Below are 21,027 nucleotides of genomic sequence, written 5' to 3'. Positions count from 1 at the left end.
CCGTTGTTTAAACCGAGCTAGCCCGAGTCCGGAAGAGTAATGGACAAATGGATAAAATTACCTGAGAGTATAAGGGAGGTCGAGACCCTCAAGTCGTTTAAAGGAAAGATACGCCAATTCAGTATAAGTGAGTTCTTGGATGATGGCTGCATACGCGGTAGCCTCTGCTCCTCTTGAATTTTATATATTTTTACTCTAAATCCCCTAATTACTCAACTATAGATTTTCTCTTAGTTATAGCCCCTAGTCTCTTTGTTCTTTTTTTAGTGTCCCCTAAATTAGTAAGGGATTCTTCCTTAGCTAGACGGCTTTAGACAATTTTAAAAAAGGTTCACTACTACTAATACTACTACTACTACGACTACTACGACTACTACTACTACGACTACTACTACTACTACTACTACTACTACTACTACTACTACTACTACTACTACTACTACGTAAGAGATCGTAATTGCACCAAACATGGACCGAGAAAAATAATTAAGGACGCTGAAAGCGGCTTTCACTTAATTTTCAAACGACAAAGATACTTTGGGAATCGTGCTTATCGAAGTAACAAAAGAAGTCTCTTTTTATATTCATTACTATTCATTGATCAAGATGCATAACGGGATCAATTGCCAGGCATAAAAGGACAGAAGTGTGATCTTAATTTATCAAATGAGTTAATCTCTCAGCGAGGAAAATTCTTGGAGAACAAGTATTGAACATGAACTTAAGCGAAATCATCGATTTAGAACGAGGACCACGATCTATGCTCATCGAGTGGCTACAAAGGCGCTACTTACTTTCCGACCCACTTCACTGTGCTCATTGCAACAAAGCAATGGAGCTAACACAGAGGAACGACAATCATGTAGATGGATATCTCTAGTGAGTAATGCATTTTCTTTCTGCGTCGATCTGTATCTAGTCATTATCTAACACGAGCAAAGAGTAGGGAGTAGACAACAATACGTGGAATGAAACCTTGCAAGCGCATTTGCTTGCCTCGATCACGCAAACTTTCCATTTCAACGTCTAAACATAAATCCCTTCACTACTTAACTACAGAATAATCGAACTCTCCAAAATAATTCTACAAGTAGGTGGTTTGCACGTTACGTCATCGCCGCCATGTTGGTGGACGTAAACAATAGATATCTCATTAGCTTGTTTTGTTCGTCTACCAGCATTTGTTCCTTTCACCAAATCTAGAGATAGCGGCTATGCGCAAACAAAACTCCCACCTCCATAAAACACAAGGGACGCGATAAAGAAACAAACGGTTGCCTCGTTCGCAGTTTCATTTGGTAAGCACACAGTTTCATTTGGTAAGCATTCCCTTCGATATTTAGGTCCTATTCTGTGGAGTAAGCTGGACAAAAGTGATAAAACATGTGAATCATTAAGTGATTTTAGAAACCGAATGCGTAATAGGGATTTGACATGTATTGTTGATGATGGATGCAGAGGATGTTATCTGTGTAATAGTTGATGTCTCATCAGAAATAAAAATAATAATTACATTTTATAATAATAATTTTAGCATTTCAGCATTGAGCATCTAGTATTTTAGCTAACTATTGTATTATATTTAATGAATTGCACTTAGTAATTATTTTATTCTATTAATTGTAGGTGTCCCCTATTAGTAGAGGGCTAGCCCCCTCGGCTAGCTAATTTTCTTGACACTCAAATAAAGTTTCTATAATTACATTGTGAACACATCGTAAAGCTTAGTCAAATTCAGATCATCGTGTGAGACTAAAGAGTTGCTTTTTTGTTTCTAATGATAAGTTTTCTCGGAATTCCATAGTTTCAGTTTTTATCTTTTAATTACTCTAAAATCTCTTTTGAGATCAGCGCTTTCAAGTATCTGATGCAATACCACCTCCTTAAAAGACCGTCAGGTAGACTAACAGTAACCTACACACAAAGTAAAACGCAACTACTGAGCGAGTATTGAATAATAAACATTGTCAAACTGATGCAATCTATAATTCAAATATCAACGTAACAATTGAAGAAAAATTCGTTAACCAAAAAGTCATTCCATCCTCAACACTGATGCAGTTCTCAGACCTTCTCCTACTCGGTTGGTAATTACCAACCTAGTAAATTGGATATTACAATATCCAAATAAGGACACCTCCTATGAGAATCGTCTTCTACGCACTATCGACTTGTTCGCTATGTTCTTCACCATAACAGCACCAGCGAGCAAAATGCTCACAGTCCCTCCAGAATAAGTTATAATTCATTGAACCAAGACTGGAATTAGCCCTTCTTACAATCTCCTCGGGGGAATATGGTTTCTCTCCATGTGTTTCTACACACACTTCATCCCCTGCTTTGAGGTAATCTTCGAACTTTTCTTTCTTTATGACGGCTTTGTAGAAGGTTGAACATTCTTTACCTTTGCAAGCGTCAATAGTCAGATCAGAAGACGTTACGTGGACAATTTCTCCATTTCCTACATTGACTGCATAGTGCTTGTACAAGCCTTTGTGGAAAACTATTAAATCACCAGCTGAACCAGGCAAAGCGGGGATCTTCGCTGAATCCAAATAAGAACACCTCCTATTAGAATCGTCCTCCACGCAATATCGACTTGTTCGCTATGCTCTTCGCCATAACAGCACCAGCGAGCAAAATGCTCAAAGTTCCTCCAGAATAAGTTATAGTTCATTGGACCAAGACTGGAATTAGCCCTTCTTACAATCTCCTCGGGGGAAAATGGTTTCTCTCCACGTGTTTCTACAAACACCTTATCCCCTGCTTTGGCGTAATCTTCGAATTTTTCTTTCTTCATGACGACTTTGTCGGAGGTTGAACATTCTTTACCTTTGCAAGCGTCAATAGTCAGATCAGAAGACGTTACGTGGACAATTTCTCCATTTCCTACATTGACTGCATAGTGCTTGTACAAGCCTTTGTGGAAAACTATTAAATCACCAGTTGAACCAGGCAAAGCAGGGATCCTCGCTGAATTACTCATCTTCGTACAGAATGAATATTAGACAGTGAAAGGTCTGTGAAAGAGCGAGAGTACCGTAACTTCCATTCAATGATAAACGATATAATAGGCGAGACTATATCTTTTGACGCTCATTACCCATTCAAACCTCTTGAAATTAAATCGTTAATTCATGCTGATCACGTATATTAAATGTCTGTGATACCGGATGTGCGATGATGCTGTTGCCCGTCATGCGTCACGCATGTTACCCGTCAGTCTTGGCAGGCTTGTTTTGATCTTCGGTTTTCAGTTCGCCATTAAACTACACGTGCTTTTATTCTAGTTGTCTGCTGTCTCTGTTAACGGCTTATTACAATGCCACTAGCTGAAATTCTTGTTAATCCTATTTTCCTAATTCGTGCAGTTTTAGATTTGTTTTGTTCATAGTTAAGTTGGGTGCACCATGGAAATCTGGTTCACTTGACCGCACAAGCATTACGCCAAATAAATTTCGATGACTGTCTTCAATAGGCTATTTTCGATACATTATAAAATTAACATGTCTCCGAGGCTTGGGGAATAAGACAAAGGAAATCAATCATGATTCTTCCCTCAACTTCGATGTGATTTCTTTTGTTTTATTCCGCCAAGCCTTGGAGCTAAGTTTGAATTTTAATATATCGAAAATGGGCTATTCATTCTTTGTTTTAACCCATTCTACATTATCCGGTGTGCATATTTAAATTTTCGAATACCTAATTACTCCGGCATGGGGAAAAATGTTAACTGGACTGGACTATATTTTGGACCATTTTTTGGAACATTTTTTGGACCATTTTTTGGACCATTTTTTGGACCACTTTTGGGACCATTTTAAAAGGAGGGAAGCACACCATTAATACCCAGAGAGGGGTAGGTGCAGTCTATAATTACTGAGGGAGGGGTGGGAGGCAAATTGCTATTACTCAGGGAGAGTGGGAGGTGGTTGTAATAGTACTCGCATGGAGCTTTTACTCAATCGTGCAAATAATTTTAATCGGTTTTCGACTGACTTTTTGTACATCAAAATTTTTTGCGCTGGGCCACGGCGTTTCTTATATTTTTGTCATACGAAAGCGAAACTGCCACGTAAACACTGAACTTAAATTTTAACTGAAAATATCGCATTTACGATCCTCCACTGTTGAGTTATGCGTGTGCCTTTTGAGTTGACTTGTGCACCGTCAATTTTCCTTTGTGTATACAGTATGTAAATTAGTAGATCTATCTATCTTCCTTTGTCATTGATGTTATCAGACGAGATCACGGAATTTCCGGTCTTTAGTCCTTGACTTAGCAGCATATAGAATTCACAGGCGCTATCGCAATTTTGACGTTTATAATTATACGTTTACCTTATAAAATCATTTTTGCTACAATCGGACAAGGTTCCGGCTTCTTATTCCCTCGGGTTTCTCGAGAAAACAGACCGCGAAAATGCAGACCGCAGACCGGAAACCTCCAAAACGCAGATCTCGAAAACGAAGACCTCTAAAACGCAGACCTCTAAAACGCCGACCTCTAAAACGCAGACCTCTAAAACGCAGACCTCTAAAACGCAGACCTCTAAAACGCAGACCTCTAAAACGCAGACGTCTAAAACGCAGACCTCTAAAACGGAGACCTCTAAATCGCAGACCTCTGAAACGCAGACCTCTTAAACGCAGACCTCTAATACGCAGACCTCGAAAAATGTCTTAGACATTTCGAAGAGAACCTTACGGTGGCCCACAACTGTCACGGTGAATAGAAATCGCTCACGGTGAAAAGAAATTGCTCAGGGCAAAAAGAATTACTCACGGAAAAGAGAAATTTCTCACGGCGAAAAGAAATTGCTCGGGGAGATAATAAATTTCTCACGGCGAAAAGAAATTTCTCAAGGCAAAAAGAAATTACTCACGGCGAAAAAGAAAACTCAAAAACGCCTGGGTGGGGAGGATTGGTTCGAGTTGGCTCGGATTGCATCATGCAACACGCCATCTTGGAGCACGATGTTTTGCGGCACCTGCGAGCAGTGTTTACGAAATGAAGACAAGTAAAGATTGTCGAGGGATTTAAAGATCTCAGTTCTTGGGTTTTGAAAGGGAGTCTACCTAGCTGATGTTTTATTAAGAGGTTCAAAAGGTTTTTTTCTCTTTTACTGAGCACCGCATTTGGGAGCGAATCCAACTAAAGTAAAGTGAGTCGTGGGACCAATAACAAATTTCAAACCGATAAGATAGATTAAAACGATCAATTTGTCATAGAGGTACTATGATTTGTGTTGCTAAGGCAACGCTAGCGGTTGCTTAAAAATCTGAAGTTCTTGAATTTCCCCTGAGTTTTCCCACATTTGGCGTAGGGCCTTTGTCCTGTACGTCTATTCAATACATGATACCTCACAGTGCATAATCAAACATCAGTCTTTAAAGACCATCCTGTAAAAGTCTCTCTTTACAATTAGTAGGTTTAAATCCCATACCTCTGCAGCATTGAGAGCAAAACTTGTCTTCATTCCAAAAACACTGCCCACAGGCGCTGCAAAACATCGTGCTCCATCGTGCCGTGAGGAGATTTTTCCGCCGTGAGAAATTTCTTTTTGCCGTGAGAAATTTCTTTTCGCCGTGAGTAATTTATTTTCGCCGTGAGTAATTTCTTTTCGCCGTGAGTAATTTCTTTTTGCAGCGAGCAATTTCTTTTCGCCGTGAGCGATTTCTTTTCGCCGTGACAGTTAAGGGCCACAGTAGAGCCTTGGTTCACGCCCAGACGTCTAAGTTACGTTGAGCGCGGGACAAAACCAACCATATATGGCTCCTGAAATAGACATTCCCTAGTTTCAAGTCGCGGTGTATTACATTTCTTGAATGCAAAAACTCAGGTCCTTCAGCGATATCAATCGCTGCTTTGAGTTTTGTTTATACTGTTCCTTTGTTCAAGCCAGGATCTCTGCAAGCAGTCAGTTTGTTGCATAGGATCTGGTAGACTTCTGTTAAGTTCTGCTGAGTAGCGCATTCAAACTTAAAACATCTGACATCAAATTATAAACCCTGAGCTATTTGGAGTACAGAAATGTCTTCAATGTTATGTTTTGATTTGGACAATTTCTTTCTTTTGTGTGTTATTACAGATGCAAGGCATGATCCGAGTAGATCAGCAGCACACACCACAGTGTCAGTCCTTTCTCTCTTGCAAGATGTTTTTGAACTCTAACTTTTTGTATGTATGTTGAACCTTGGTACGCTCAATGCTATTCCTGAAGTATTGTCATTTTTACTGATTCTGTTTAGGACCAAAAAAGTTCGAGGAGTTCTAAACTGGAGTAGGGCCAGTAAAACTTCAGCAGTGAGCCGTGAAGTGCCTATAACAAAGGAGCTGCTGACATTTCTAACTGAGACCCACAGTATGATGCATTTGCATCCTCAAAAATATCCTACCATTGATCTAGTATGAATATGGAGCACAGAAGAATCTTTTAAAGTGCAACTACACTAAGTTTTTTTTTTTTAGTTTTTCTTTTTTTTTTTAAGGGTTCCGTGTCTCAGAGGTGGCACATGACTGTGCTGCAGCTGAAACATAGTTCTTATCCAAAGGAATGCTAAATTCCTTTGACTCTTCGTACGGTACCAAGTATACACTATTGCTTGAAAGTTAGCCTTTCATTGTTATTAATAGTTTTTTATTATATTTTAACAGGTGCGAAGGCTGTGACCAAGGGAAGAGTTAGCGACCCTATATAGAACACTGACCCGTATACGGTCAGTATATGACGGAGTACCGGGGACGAGGGAAAAACTGTGATCGAACAGCCATGCTTCCTAAAGTTAATGTTTACTATTTTATCTACTTTACGAGCAATTCGTAGGAGGATAAGCCTTCCATTACTTAATTTGTAAGTACGTTACTGTTATTTACAGCTATACTTGTTGTTCTGGTAATTCTAGCTTATATTTTCTATCGCAGAATCTCTTCTACATTGTTGTTCGAAAATAAAGCCGTAAGATTGAGGAGAATTCTTCATGTAGAATATATTAAATTCGGCGAAGAGATCCACAATTATCACCAATCACGTAACAAGAACTGACAGAAGAAGACTCTTATACGTCAGATAAGGTCGTTCAAAGCTGCACGTTCCCAAGATGTGGTTTCAAGACTCCCGACGCGTCAGAGGAGGTCACCACCGCATTGTTGCAAAACCATGGACTCACTCATCAAGCCGGATCAACCGCTGAACAAGCACCCAGTGCACCAAACCCACGCGCCCCATCTCTAGAACGACCTCGAATAGACGTCCACGCATTAACCGAAGATTGGAACATCTTTGTCAGACGATGCGACATATTCCAGCAAGGCTGTGGTATCACGGAGGCGTTAGCCCTAGCCCAGCTCTTTCAATGTGTAGGCCCTCAACTCGACGATAACATCCTCAAAACCAAGCCAGACGCAAGTACCAAAGGGACTTTGAAGCAACTACTGGAAACCATGCGCTCATTAGCCGTTAACCCAACAAGTTCACCGGATCCCTAGCCAAAACGACAATTACCAGGCCACCACGCCAAAACATCCTGCGAAATCAGTGGCCTCACATGCACTTGCTCTTGGCGTGAAACTACCTTGGAACGCCCCACTGAACTGCCATTTGTGTGTGCACCTAAAAACAACGAGAGGATGAAGAACTGGCTGCTACAGAGGTATGCGTCATCGATATTCAACACGTGTAGCACCCGACGCTGCCATGAATGGAGGGACCCGCGATAGAAGTGCACGTTGACCCAAATGCAACACCAAAGGCATGCCACCCCCTGCCACTATACCAATACACTGGCAGCAACAGGTGTTCGACGATCTTCTTCCTGACGAGGCCCTGGGGGTCATCGAGAGGGTGCCATAAGGTGAACCGTCACATGGTGCCACCGAATGGTTCTGACCAGAAAACACGATGGGTCGCAACGCCGAACCGTTAAGTTGTCACCGTTAAACAAGTACTACAAACGGGAGACGTTCGCAACAGAATCGCCCTTCCATTCAGCGCGCCGCGTTCCTAAGAGTAGCTGGAAAACGTCACCGACGCATGAAATGGCTTCCACATCGTCCCCCTGCGCCACTCCGACAGCCATTTGACAACGTTTATAACACCATTCGGACGATGGCGTTACACACGAGCACCACAGGGGTTTTTCTCATCCGGCGAGCGATGCTTACAATCGACGCTTTGACGCAATCCTCCACATTCCAATGGAAAGAAGGTTGCGTCGATGACACGCTACACAACAATTCTGACCTCCAGGAACACTGGTGGCGGTTCCTGAACTTGCTCACCCGCCTGGACCAGGCCGGGATAGTCCTAAATCCCGACAAGTTCCAAATTGCCCGAAAATGTGTCAACTTTGCAGGATTCAGAATCTCTGCCTCGTCAATCGAGCCATTGCCTTAGTACCTGAACGCCATCAGAGACTACTCAACCCCCACCTCTACCACAGACATCAGGAGCAGGTTCGGCCTCGTAAATCAGGTGCCGAACTACGCCTAGTTTCAGGAAACCACGGCGCCGTTCAAACCTTTCCTAAGCCCGCGATGCAAATTCTCATGGTCTGAAGAACTTCCCTATGCATTCAAATCGTCAAAGGATGCCATTCTCGAGGCTTTCTGTCATGGAGAAGAAATCTTTGACATCACGCGACGGACATACCTTCGTCCAGACTGGTCACGTCGTGGAATAGGGTATTTTCTACTCCAGAAGCATTGCCAATGCCCCTCGGACCTCCCCGATTGTTGCCCTGGAGGCTGTAAAATCACTCTAGCTGGTTCACGATTCCTCAATCCCGTCAAACAGCGATTTGCTGCCATCGGGGAAGAAGCCCTGGCAGTCGCACGGGGCCTGGAGCAGACCCGTTACTTTACGCAAGGTTTTAACAACCTCATAGTTGTCACCCACCATAAGCTCCTGACCAAAGTGTTTGGAGACCGCACACTCGATGAGATAACCAACTCACGCCTATTTCGACTGAAACAGAGAACTCTTCCTTGGCGATTCGACATTGCACACCTCCCTGGAAAACTACGCGGCGCATGCGACTTCTAGACATCCATCCGCATCGATTTCTGATGAACAAGAGGACAAGCAAGAAAGGATAATGATGGCGTCAATCCACAACGAGGCTGCAAAGATTGGAATCATCTCATGGGCCCACCACTGCGCGAAAAAATGGATTTTCACCATATTTGAAAGCAATGGTGGTAAATGCCACATTTGCTCATACATTTGCACCGGGTACTAAATGTATGAGCAAATGTGGCATTTACACCATTGCTCTGTCTTTGCTATGTTTGCACCAAATTTGCTCAGATTTGCACTGCGCAAATTTGATGTAAATCCGTTTGGATACAATGAAATATATGAAGTTCATATATTTTGAACTGCGGTATTAGATACGTATGATGCACGATCCTCGCAGTAGATAGCGCTATTTAAGCAATAGCGAAAATCAGACCTGAATTAAAATCAGGCCTGTTCGGGATTCGAACCACTGATCTCTGCGATACTCACTTTCACGGGTTTATTACGAATCAACTTAACGGCCTGCTCCCAGTTGGCTTGCTAGCTCAATTGGTAAGAGCGCTGCACTAGTATCGCAGAGGTCAGTGGTTCGAATCCCGTACAGGCCTGATTTTTTTCAGGTCTGACTTTCGCTATTGGTTAAATAGCGCTATCTACTGCGAGGATCGTGCATCATACGTGTAAATCCGTTTTTTCGTGCAGTGCACGTTGCGTAAGAAACCCTAGAGGACAACCCATTGAGACACTTGTTACACATGGTCGACCGAGGGAAATTAGACTTCCATCCAGAGGACCCCGAGCTCCCGGCTTTCTGGCCCATTTGCAATACGATATACATTGATGATGGCGTCCTGATGTACCAGGACAGGGTAGTGGTGGCGCCCACACTCCGCCCACAAGTTCTGCAGCACTTACATGCGGCCCACCAGGGTAGTTCAACCATGGAGCAGCAAGTACACAAGGTAGCCTACTGGCCGGCAATGTCGCGTGAAATCTGTGCTACCAGGAAGAGATACGCCGACTGCAACAGAAACGCGCCCTCACAACCATCACCACTACCGCTCCCCTCTCCTCCTCCTTCCACACCATTTGAAACTGTGTTCGCCGACTTCTTCCACCAGAGCGGCCAGCACCCTTTAGCAGAGGGAGATCGCCTATCGGGATGGATGGAGGTGTTTGGATCACCATCTAGCACAAGCTACGCAAGAGCCAAAGGCTTAATACGCTATCTGCGAACATTCTTTGACACATTCGGAGTACCAGAGGAGATTTCATCTCATGGTGGTCCGAAGTTTACAGCAGGGTGTACAGATAATTTTCTCATAATCAACCACTTGGGAATTAGACACCGTATCCCCTCTGACCATTTCCCGCAATCAAATAGCCGCGCAGAGGTAGCCGTCAAGACCGCTAAACGCCTTCTGTACTCTGATACCGGACCATCTGGGAGCCTTAACCACAACAGCTCTCTACGTGCTATTCTCCAACTACAGAACACCCCGGACCGGGACTGCAAACTGTCACTTGCTGAAATCGTGTTTGGTCGTCCTCTGCGCGACACCCTCTGCTTTGCAAACAGTCTGGAGAAGTTTCCGAGCCCCAACATCCGTCCGCTGTAGCATGAAGCATGGGCAGCAAAAGAGGACGCCCTCCGAGCCAGAATGTCCAGGACAACAGAATCCCTCAAGGAGCACACACAGCCTCTTCGCCCTTTGCGCACAAGAGAGCGGGTTTTTCTTCAGAATCAGCAAGGGCAACACCCAAACAAGTGGGACCGGTCTGGAGTCGTACTGGAAGGCAAGGGCCAAGATCTCTATACCGTGAAAGTGTATGGATCTGGACGGCTCTCGCTACGATATCGTCGTTTCCTTCGGGCATACACACCCCCCAGACCATGCATCGGGACCCCCACTACACCATGCATTGGTCACCAGGACTCCTTGGTCACCCAAAAATCCTCTTCACCAGACCCCGACACGGTACAGATTGCTACCCAGTTTGCGCCTGCTGCAGCCGCTGCGCCACCCACTACGGAAACTGGAACTGCCCGCCTAGGCCAGTGGCCACGTCGCCTGGCAGCTCACAGAGCCCAAATTCGGACGAGACGCACAGTACAGCGACCAGAACAGAAGTCCCGCGGCCCGCCGACCTTCGCTCTCGAAGAGAATGTCGCTCACCGAAACGATACGTGCCTGAAACAGGCACCTGGGTGGCGAAGTCCGTTCATCCTTGATCACCCATTCTCTCACGGACTGGGGAGAGGAATAAAGAGTTAGTGACACTATTTAGACCGCTCACCGGTATACCGCTGACCGAGTACCGGAGACGAGGGAAAATCTGTAATCGAACAGCCATGCTTCCTAAAGTTAATGTTCATTATCTTATCTACTTTGCAAGCAGTTCGTAGGCGAATAAGCCTACCATTACTTAATTTGTATGTACGTTACTGTTATTTACAGTTATACTTGTTGTTCTGGTAATTCTAGCTTGTATTTTCTATTGTAGAATCTCTTCCACATCTTTGTTCGAAAATAAAGCTGTAACATCGAGGAGAACTCTTCACCAAGGCAGTAAAGAAAGTCGCTTCTGGACCACAGAGAGATGAGGGCTCAAAGTGGTTTTCTGAACTGTCAGACAAGGGTAAGAAGTCTTTCGTTTGAGAATAATCAAAATATATTTTCTCTTAATGATTATTATGCTAATGTAAAACTCCTTCCTCATCAAAGATGAATACAATAGAATATTGTGAATATTTCTATGTTAAAAGTACAAGGATTCATGTGTATTTCTGCATGAAGAACAGTTCACGAGAGAAAAATATTTCGGGCTAACCTGCTGATTTTTGTTGACTATTATCAGGTAATTTTAATGACTGTTTATTGAGAAAATAAGAAGTAGTCATAGTGTATAATGAGTTTTTCGCAGGTTACTCCTTCAAAAGAGCGATGTCATGTAAATCAAAATTACTATTATTTTTTGTTGTTGTTGTGAGCACATTGAGTTGTGTAATTCTGAGAAGATTGCACAATTTTCTATAAAAATGGAAAACCAGAAGCATTATACTTGCTATTATTAATACTGATTTATTAATTTGAATTTCTGTAACTTTCTATTTATTACTCAGGGAAATCATGTCAATTGCCACGCAGAGTCGCGGTGCAAGCAGACTGGCTACCTAATGAGCCAAAAGGTTTTAACTAAACCTGACGCCGTAGCTGCGTATAGAAAAGCCATTATGGGCACCTCAACATATACACATGCATCTAACTACATGCGGGTAATTAATTGGCACTTGCTACTGTATTTTCATGTTTCTTTGCATGAAAAAGTTTGCCTCTTCCAAATTAGTGATGTTGCAGAAAAGGCAAAAAAGAGTTTAAAAAATTCATGTTCAGAAATAAGTCACTCAAAATCTGTTACCTTCTACAGTGTAGGGAAACACTAGATTGAATCTGTCCATTCAGGGATGCTCATTTATGATGCAAAGCAGATCCATAATGGAGATGACACTTACAAAATGCACATGGAGCTTGCCATTCTTGACTGGATAAAAAACTTATGCTGTTGTAAATTCTGCACAATTGCTTTGGCACTTTTGGATGCTCTGCTTACTCTTTCTTGACTTATTTCTCTTGCAGAATGAAAGCGTGAATAGAGAAGCATCGTCTCTGCAGATGTACCGAAATGCTGGGCATCCAAATCGCCTAGCAGAGATCAAGGTGCTTACTTCAAAGACATTCAAATTCTGGGAAACTATTTGGTCTGCCTTTTTTACTCTAAACAACTGATGTCTATTCTGCTTTCCAGTGATTCTGAGTGTCTGTGATAATTTTAAATGGGAGCCCAAATGTCTTGTAAAAGGTGTTAAGTAACCAGGGAGGAATAATTCCACCAACTATGAAATGAAACCTGTAGTTCTAGAAGAATTACTCCTTATAAAACATTCTTATGCAGGACAGTACATTTCTTTGGTGTTACCCAAGGCTACATTTTTGGAAACGGAGGTATCGAAACATGCATACGACGCCAACTGTTGGAAAAAGAAAACCTTGGTTTGCGAGTGTTTTCTAACAACCATTACCTAATTGGGAAAAAAATCCGCTATAAATCACGACTGGAAATTTACAAGTTTAAGCGAGTGTTTCAATATTGGTGATACACTATCCAAGTTACTGTTAGTATCGAACTGTAGACCCGAGGTACAATATTGTAATGTAATGTAATAAATTGTTCTAATGGTAAAAGGGCACTCATTATCGTTCTCATCCGGAAGACTAAAAAAGAATAGGAAACGTACCATGTGGTGAGGAAGCCGAACCAGCTGATTCGTTTGGGGACATCGACACCCGGAAATTTCGAAGGGAATCTGCCGCCGACGGCGATTCACTCGCGCGCTCCAGCATTTCGCCTGCAACGTTCGCTCCACTCTGAGTTTTTCTGCGTTTGGGTTCTACCACTTCTCCTTGCATTGTTGAACGTTTTATGAACAGGAGCTCCAAAAGAAGGCGCAGGATGTATATAGAATTGATAAGGTTATCAAAAGAAAACTAAGGTGATAAATTCCTTGTAAAATGGAAAGGGTACCCTGACGAGTTTAATACTTGAGTTTATAAAAATGAGCTTATAGATTTGTAATGTGTCAGGCGAGTGGGCGAGTCCGCTACTGCGTTCCAAGGTCGCTATGAGTCGTTTCGGTTGATATCAAGCCTCGTAAGAACGCCTAGCTTATGAAAAGCGGACGTTTACGACTTCCAAAGGAGAAGGAGAACTGCTACGAACAGTATAGAATTCAGAGAAAATGGAAAAGTTTGTAGTAGTTATGCAACGCTTGACGTCACATAACTCGTTACGTAGCAAAAAATTGTCATCTCTTGTTGCCTCAGCTGATGTTTTGAAGAATCTCTGCGACTGATTCTACTGATTTTTGGATGATGGTACTGGTCTTGTTGATTGGGCTGAGATCAAATCTGTGCGATAAAATTGCATAACCTTGGTGTAATTTTAAGGAGCAAGCACACCCTTGTCACTATTCGTTCTATGTCCTCTATTGGTATACTCGTATCAGTGGTGTACTTGAATGCTTGATAAACGATGCAGCCGCACAAAACCGCACAAGAACCCTTCGAAAGATAGTTGGGCAATGAATCCTGTTGGAGAATTCTTCGTATGAAGGCTGTAGTTGTCTCCTCAGGTTGGGAAGGTTGGTCTTGAGCTGGGTTGGTTGATGCAGACAGCCTTGGTTCCGTATTTTTCATGTCAGTTCTGGTTTAGTTTCGCTAGCGCATGACTTTTTCTATTGGTGTTACGTAATTGCATACCAAATATCCTTTGTGATTTGAATGGCTCAATATTAACACAAAACCTATTTTTGGTAAAGCTGGTTGCCAGACTGATTTGGAATGTAACCTTGAGTAGCCAGCGAACAGGTAACTTCTCTCGGATGAGTTATAATTATGGCTTACTCTGAGAACAGGCTCTTTCAATTCAAGGACCATAGACGGTGTGACCTTGTAAATTATCTTAGTTTCCTTTGGAAGGTAACTTGATGAGAAGTGACTTGAAAAACGAATACATGGGTAAAAATATACGACTCAAGTAGGCTTTTTCAGTGCTATGTAATTATAAATAATCCACGGCAGATATCCAATTTAATTTGAGCCGCCGTATGGTTCATATCAGCTATGGTTTAGTTTCACTTTCTACTGCTGTGACGTCTTTGCATACCAAACATCCCTAGTGATTTGAATAGATTAATGTTAACACAAAACCTATAATTTTTTAGTGAGGCTGGTTACCAGGGCGATTTCTAATGTAACCTTGGGTAGCCAGCGAACAGGTAACTTCTCTCGGATGGGTTATAATCATTGCTTACTTTGAGAACAGGTTCTTTTAATTCAAGGACTATGGACGGCGTGATCTTCTAATTTATCTTAGCTTCCTTTGGAAGGTAGCTTGATGAGAAGTGACTTGAAAAACGAATACATAGGTCAAAATATACCACTCGAGTAGGCTTTTTCAGTGCTATGTAATTATAAACAATCCACGGCAAATATCCAATTTAATTTGAACCGGTAAGAGGGTGGTCTTGTGTTATTTTGTAACGGTAAATACTTGAAAGCTTCAACAATACTAAAACCTCTCCTTGTGGTTACTTCGATTACGCTTTAATAATACGTTTAATTGCAGAGAAGGGCGAAAGTAGGAGAAAATATTAAACTTGTAGAAGAAAAAAATTCGTCTCACCATTCATTTTCATGCTCCACTCAATAACCAGTGTCTCACGAGACATCGTAATAAATGCAGCGCGAGGATCCTTTTGCCATGATAGTTTCTCTTATTCAAATCTGGAAACACATCATATTACCTAGTAATTATACTTGTTCCGTAAAGCGCCTTTGTGACAGCAAGCCCTAAACCAACGACTGGGGCTTCGACTGGGAGTTCAACTACAGCATCACAAGGTATTTCAGATGTAGAGCAAGTTAATATACGAAGCTTTAAGATATCGTTAACTTCTCGTAATTTCTCACACATCACTACAATAATTGGACGTTTTGTGGTTTCTCAGATGCTGGTGAAGGGCCTTATTGCGGAGAGAGGCTAAGTGAGTCTTATTCTTGTAAATATTGTTTAAAGCAAAGAATCATCATTAGTCTTTCGGTAGAGAAGGACCAGACAGCACACAGGAATCTTTATTCAACTGGCTTGTTTAGTTCGGCCGAATCATATACAAAGAGTTTGCACGATTAAAGCGATATTCTGTTCCACGGACCAACGTGCGACTGGACTTAAGTTTGCAGATGAGAGTTTATCCATGTCGTTATTAACTTGGATTAGATTTTACATTTTCGGCAATAGTTAACGTATGTAAATCCCATAAATAATAAATGATAATAAGACGACTAGGTTTGTAATCTAAAGCTAGTAAAACGCAAATTCAACCACCTCCCTCCCCCACCAACTCTAAACGCGTAAGGATTCACAAATCAATGGGCCAATTTTTCTTTTTTGATTGGGGGGGGAATCATTTGGTTTTGAGGGGGAACGGAGAGGAACGGAGTATTAGGGTGGGTCTAAAGAAAAATTGACTGCTGTTTAATATCCAGCAATGGTCACAGCAGTGAGCAGCAGATCAACTATATCATCTAGCTGTGTGATGATTCGTAAATCAATAGGACAAGTCAGGGAAAAGTCGTTATTAACCAGCTGTGGGGGAGGGGAGTGTTGAATGGTTTTAGGGAAGACCGGAGGGCAAACACGTGACAGGGTGCAAAGAGGGTCCACTGAAAATCGATCGTCGGTTAACTGCCCGTGAGAGGGAAGGGAATCATTACAGAGCCTTATGGCCGTGACACTGTATAAGTATCGTATCGGATCAAAATATCATGTTTTTTAGAGCATCAATTACCGACTAAGAAGAGTAATAATAGTAATAAGGAACTAAAAATCACTTTGAAGGTTAAATGCAACCTGCTGCTGGTACTTTTTTCTTTCATGTACAGTGTATGTTTGATTTTTCGGCTGACTAAAGGTTTACTTTTTATTTCACTGACAGTTAAAATGTCGATTCTTATGCCTAACTGTTACATCATTTGGCCAGTCTACGGCTATTGGTGAATCTCATTGAGACCCCCGGTAAAGCATCACCATGGCAAGAGGGTCCCAGTGTGGTGCTGGCTTTTACGGTTAACAGTTGACCGCATTGATACCCATGCGGTAAGCGAGTTCGATTACGCGATAACAGGAAGTTGCGTTATCAGTTCTTAATATTTAACGAAGGAAAAGTTCGCTAAACAAAGATGCAGTTTCAATTCGACACCAGCAAAAATAATGAGATACCTAGGCGACATGAGCAAGGTAGGAAGTACTGACATTGCCAAATAGTACTGTAATGTTGAAGTCATCATTAGTCAGAGGAAAACTAACGAGGCAGTCGTTCTTGAATAATTGTTCCGATTTGTGATTGAGTTGATAGCGGTTGAAGAACAGAGGCTTCGAAATATTCCTATTGTGTACTTGAGGTAACTGACATTTATCGATTACATGCTGTTTGTAACTTTTAGCCTTTCGAAATTAAATAATCCCAGCTTTTGATGTCATTAAGCAACTTTAAGATTTCTTTTATAAAATATGACCAAACTGAGGCCGGAATAATTTACTTGATCATGAAACATAACAAGCAATGTTTCGTCTTAGGTAAAACTAGTTGCTTCGAAGCTAGATTGCCGGCTCAGAGCATCCCCCACTCTGTCCTGCGTTAGTACCGGGTATTGTGGGCTGAGAATAGTTTTTTAAACAGATATTTGCTCTTTTTTTGTAGAAAGGCTTTCCCCACGTTTTTACTTCCAATGATTATCGTCATTTAGACCTCAAAAGTATTGAAAAACTATTTTCGTTTCTTGGCTTTGATCGTAGGAAAAATTAAATTAAATTTGACTCGATGTTTCTATCTTATCCTATGTTTGATTTAAAAACGAGATTGTCCTTAGATTTCATCTAATGATTAATACCAATCTACAGCATTGTATAAGAAAAACAAACTTTTCCAAACGATAATCAACGAAGTATAGTTGTAGTACTTTCGCTAAGCCCTCCGCGAGTCAGCATTTGCATTGCATGACTTTTCATAGTATAAAAATACCACTCATGTCAAAGTTCTTTTTTTTTCTTTTCCTGCTTTGCTATGGTTTTTCCCTCATGACAAAATGCCTCGCCAGAAGATGAAAACAGCCATTTTATATTTTTACGTACTGTATTGTGCATCTGAAGTGATAACAGGTATTTATTCAATTTTTTTTATTCTTTGTTTATTCTTATGTTTTTTTCTTGTTTACTTTGTTTCTTTGTTCGTTCATCTGTCTAAATTCTGAAATTCTCAAAACTTCTAATCTCTTTGATTGATTGAAAATAAATATATTATAAACATACTGCGATTTACGCGCTGAAAAGGCGCGAAATACATTTACATTCACAAGCTGGTTGAAGAAGCCGAGAGCCAATCAATTGGCGCGTATCGCATTTTTCTCGTGTGAGGAAAATAATACTGCCACCCAGAACCCGCGTATCATGTTTGTTCACGTGTTCATCGTATCAAGGCGAACCACGCTCGATCTCCCCTGATAGCGTTTCACTTTTCAAAGTGTTCGGAAAATAATTGAAGGTAATCACTTTCCTCTGTTATTCAAGACTATTTTTGTTCACTCTCGCATGAGCCTAAGCTAAATAAGTAGAAAACCTCCGTATGATAACGACAAGGATTCGAAAGAACGGCAAATAAAGACCAAAACGAAAGTGGCACGGTCTAACTTTTTTTATCATCTCTAGTGACTTATTTTATTTTCTATTTTTCCTGTAGATAATGATTGGGAAGATGTCAGAGACTGTGGAAGAGGACTGGGTAAGATGTCTTTGAAATGAAATTGTTCCCGAATCTGGCTCAGAAAGTAGAATACAAAAAAAGAATTGTCTAATTAACAAACAAACGAGTAAAACTTTATACCATTACCGCCTCTCGGTTAGCTCAATGGATAGAGCGCTGGACTGTTATGTCGGAGGTCGAGGGTTCGAGCCCCTGTCGGACCAACACTCAAGGTCTTAAAATAATTGAGAAGAATTTGCTACCTTTCTATAACATCAAGAAATGGTTAGATATTCTAGTCTTCTCGGATAGGGACGAATAAATGGAGGTCCCGTCTCCTACAGGGTTGGGGTAGGAGACGTTAATTTCCCACACACGAGATTACTGTGTGATGGATGTCCTCCCCTGGGGTGGGATGGGTGGGATATAGGGCGCACTTAATTTGGAGCCTCGCTCTGTTGTGCGACCCTAACCACACTCTGGTGAAAGTGATTAAATAAATAAATAACCTGAATTATACACGCGTTTTGATTGGTTCTTCTAGTTCTTTTGATCTATTGGAGGATAGACGTTTAGATGACGCCAATATTAGCAATATTTTGCCTAGGTTAGTGATCATGTAAACAGAATGATTCTATGTTGTCAAGGGTCTGTTTACATCAGCGACGCGCTTGGCAGCACCTCATGCGCCCTTTTGACGTCATCTGTAATCTATTACAGCAGCATGGAATGTATTTGTTACCTAGACAAATGGGGAAACGACATGTGTACATGCATACGAGTCAGTTTTTGTTTGTTTTTGTTTTTTTGTTTTTTCAGCTTGTGGACCGGACTGCCAACTTCTTTGCCTCACAATGCACAATTATTACAGATCCCTACATAATTCACCTCCCCTAAGTTGTGACCCTGAATTGGCGAAATCTGCTCAAAAATGGTCTGATCAACAGGCAGCAGTGGGGCATATGCACCATTCAAAATGGACGCACGAATATACCGAAAGCATTTCGTGGAAAGGATGGGGTTGGGAAGGAATGGACAGAATAGGAGGAGCCATACCTGGGGCGGTCAGATTTTGGTATTCAGAAATCAAGAACGGCTACAGATATCAAACTGGACAAGGGAATGGCCGTCCTGTCGGACATTTCCAGGCGGTAGTATGGAAAGGGGTGACAAAGTTAGGCTGCGGGCTGAATATCAAGCCAGGCGATGGCACTTACGTAACAGCACACTATGCCCCAGCCTTTCATGCAACCATGCACTATTCTCAAGATGCACGGGAAAATGTCACGCCACGAAGACAACCAGGTCCGTCACTAGTCAATAGTTTCTACAGGCTAATTTTTAAAAAAAAGATACAAAAAAATATATATCATATCAACGACAACGATAAAAAACAAAAATATAAAAACTAACAACGACTATAGTACAATGACCATAACCTTTACGAGCTCCATTTGAAATATGTAGTCTCCCCATCCCATTAACCATCATTGCACCTTCCCAGTCACTTCTTCGTTAAAGTAGTGGATTCCAAGCTAAGGAACCAGTCTCCTGGGGGGAAGGTGGGGGATGTATTGGGAGCAGTTTTGAAAGACTACATGGAGGAACATAGAGAGGATCAGCCGTCGCGAAAAGCGTATTAAAGGGTATTACAGAAGATTGGGTGCCAATAAAGTGGGAACATTAAAGTGGGAACATTAAAGTCATTCAGAGCTTTAGGGGGAATCAGGTACATTTTACTGGAACACAACCTAAATTGTCTGACCATTCCTCTCCCCCACCCCCTCCTGGTCCCTTAAAGCTTAAAGTAAGCAATCGTAAAAGGTCTCATTGTAATTAAAGTTAGAAGGAAAAAAAAGTAAACTTAAACCTCATTCACATATACTAATCTGCTTTTTGTTGTTTGTTTTGATTTGTTTTTTATCATTATTATTATTTTAAATTATTTTTCAGAATCCTCATGCGAAATCGAGTCAGACGAACGTGTTAAGTGCTCGGACAGTCTTGTCGCTCCATTCGTGACACCTAAAATGTGCCTTGACGCCGGTTGCTGCTATGACGACATGTTCATGAGTGAGCCAAATGTGAAGTTTTATAATCGAAATGGAAAGACTTGGTGCTTTCAAAGAAAACAGGCCTAAGAAAATGAACTAGCTGCCGATAGAAACTAGAATAATAATAAAAACAAGTTAAACTTACATGGCTAGATATATTTTATGAAAGCAATGAAACAATGAACACGTTTTAGTCAGTTCCCTTGCTTTTCCCCATGATACCTTGCGTTGCGGTCACTAAAATGGTGGCAGGTGCTATGCGGACTAACGAAGAAACTTTTACATTTTCTGGATGCATAAGACAAGAAAACCATTCAAAGCTTTATCAAAGGAATGGCTAGTAATAAAAAATGTTTGCGAGGAAATTCGAACATCGCAAATTTCAAAAAAACAATCTTGTGTACTCATGAAGAAGGTATGTACTTGATCAATGCCATCTGAGCTATGTAACATGTGTTTCTTTCAATGATAACTACAACAGCACGAATAGTTTGACGAAAAAAAGAAATGTCCAGTTTTTGTCTCTATGTGTGATTATTTAACGCAAGGCAGCTTTCTTTAACGAAAAAGGAGACTGGTGCTTGCATTTTTCAAT

General features: G+C 41.5%; 2 protein-coding genes across 3 annotated transcripts; one reads left to right on the top strand and one right to left on the bottom strand.

Moving 5' to 3' along the window:
• Positions 1-2,506: 2,506 nt before the first annotated feature.
• LOC148722933 (phospholipase A and acyltransferase 3-like) lies at positions 2,507-2,986 on the bottom strand. The gene has a single exon (XM_088734372.1). The coding sequence runs from the start codon at positions 2,984-2,986 to the stop codon at positions 2,507-2,509; it is 480 nt and encodes a 159-aa protein (XP_088590498.1).
• Positions 2,987-16,883: 13,897 nt separating this feature from the next.
• On the top strand, positions 16,884-20,576 carry LOC111341260 (uncharacterized). 2 transcript variants are annotated; one of them, XM_088732984.1, is made up of 5 exons: positions 16,884-17,041; positions 17,741-17,798; positions 18,376-18,417; positions 19,198-19,683; positions 20,332-20,576. In XM_088732984.1, exons 2-5 carry the CDS (start codon positions 17,741-17,743, stop codon positions 20,517-20,519), a joined length of 774 nt encoding a protein of 257 aa, XP_088589110.1. In that variant the 5' UTR covers positions 16,884-17,041; the 3' UTR covers positions 20,520-20,576. The 2 variants fall into 2 exon arrangements, with proteins under 2 accessions (XP_088589110.1, XP_088589109.1); XM_088732983.1 differs by having other exon boundaries at positions 17,738-17,798.
• The last annotated feature ends 451 nt before the right edge of the window (positions 20,577-21,027 follow it).

The sequence above is a fragment of the Stylophora pistillata genome, chromosome 9, assembly GCF_964205215.1.
Source record: "Stylophora pistillata chromosome 9, jaStyPist1.2, whole genome shotgun sequence".
Lineage (NCBI taxonomy): Eukaryota > Metazoa > Cnidaria > Anthozoa > Scleractinia > Pocilloporidae > Stylophora > Stylophora pistillata.
The sequence above is the reverse complement of the archived record's forward strand: the minus strand, read 5'-3'. Positions and strand labels throughout refer to the sequence as shown.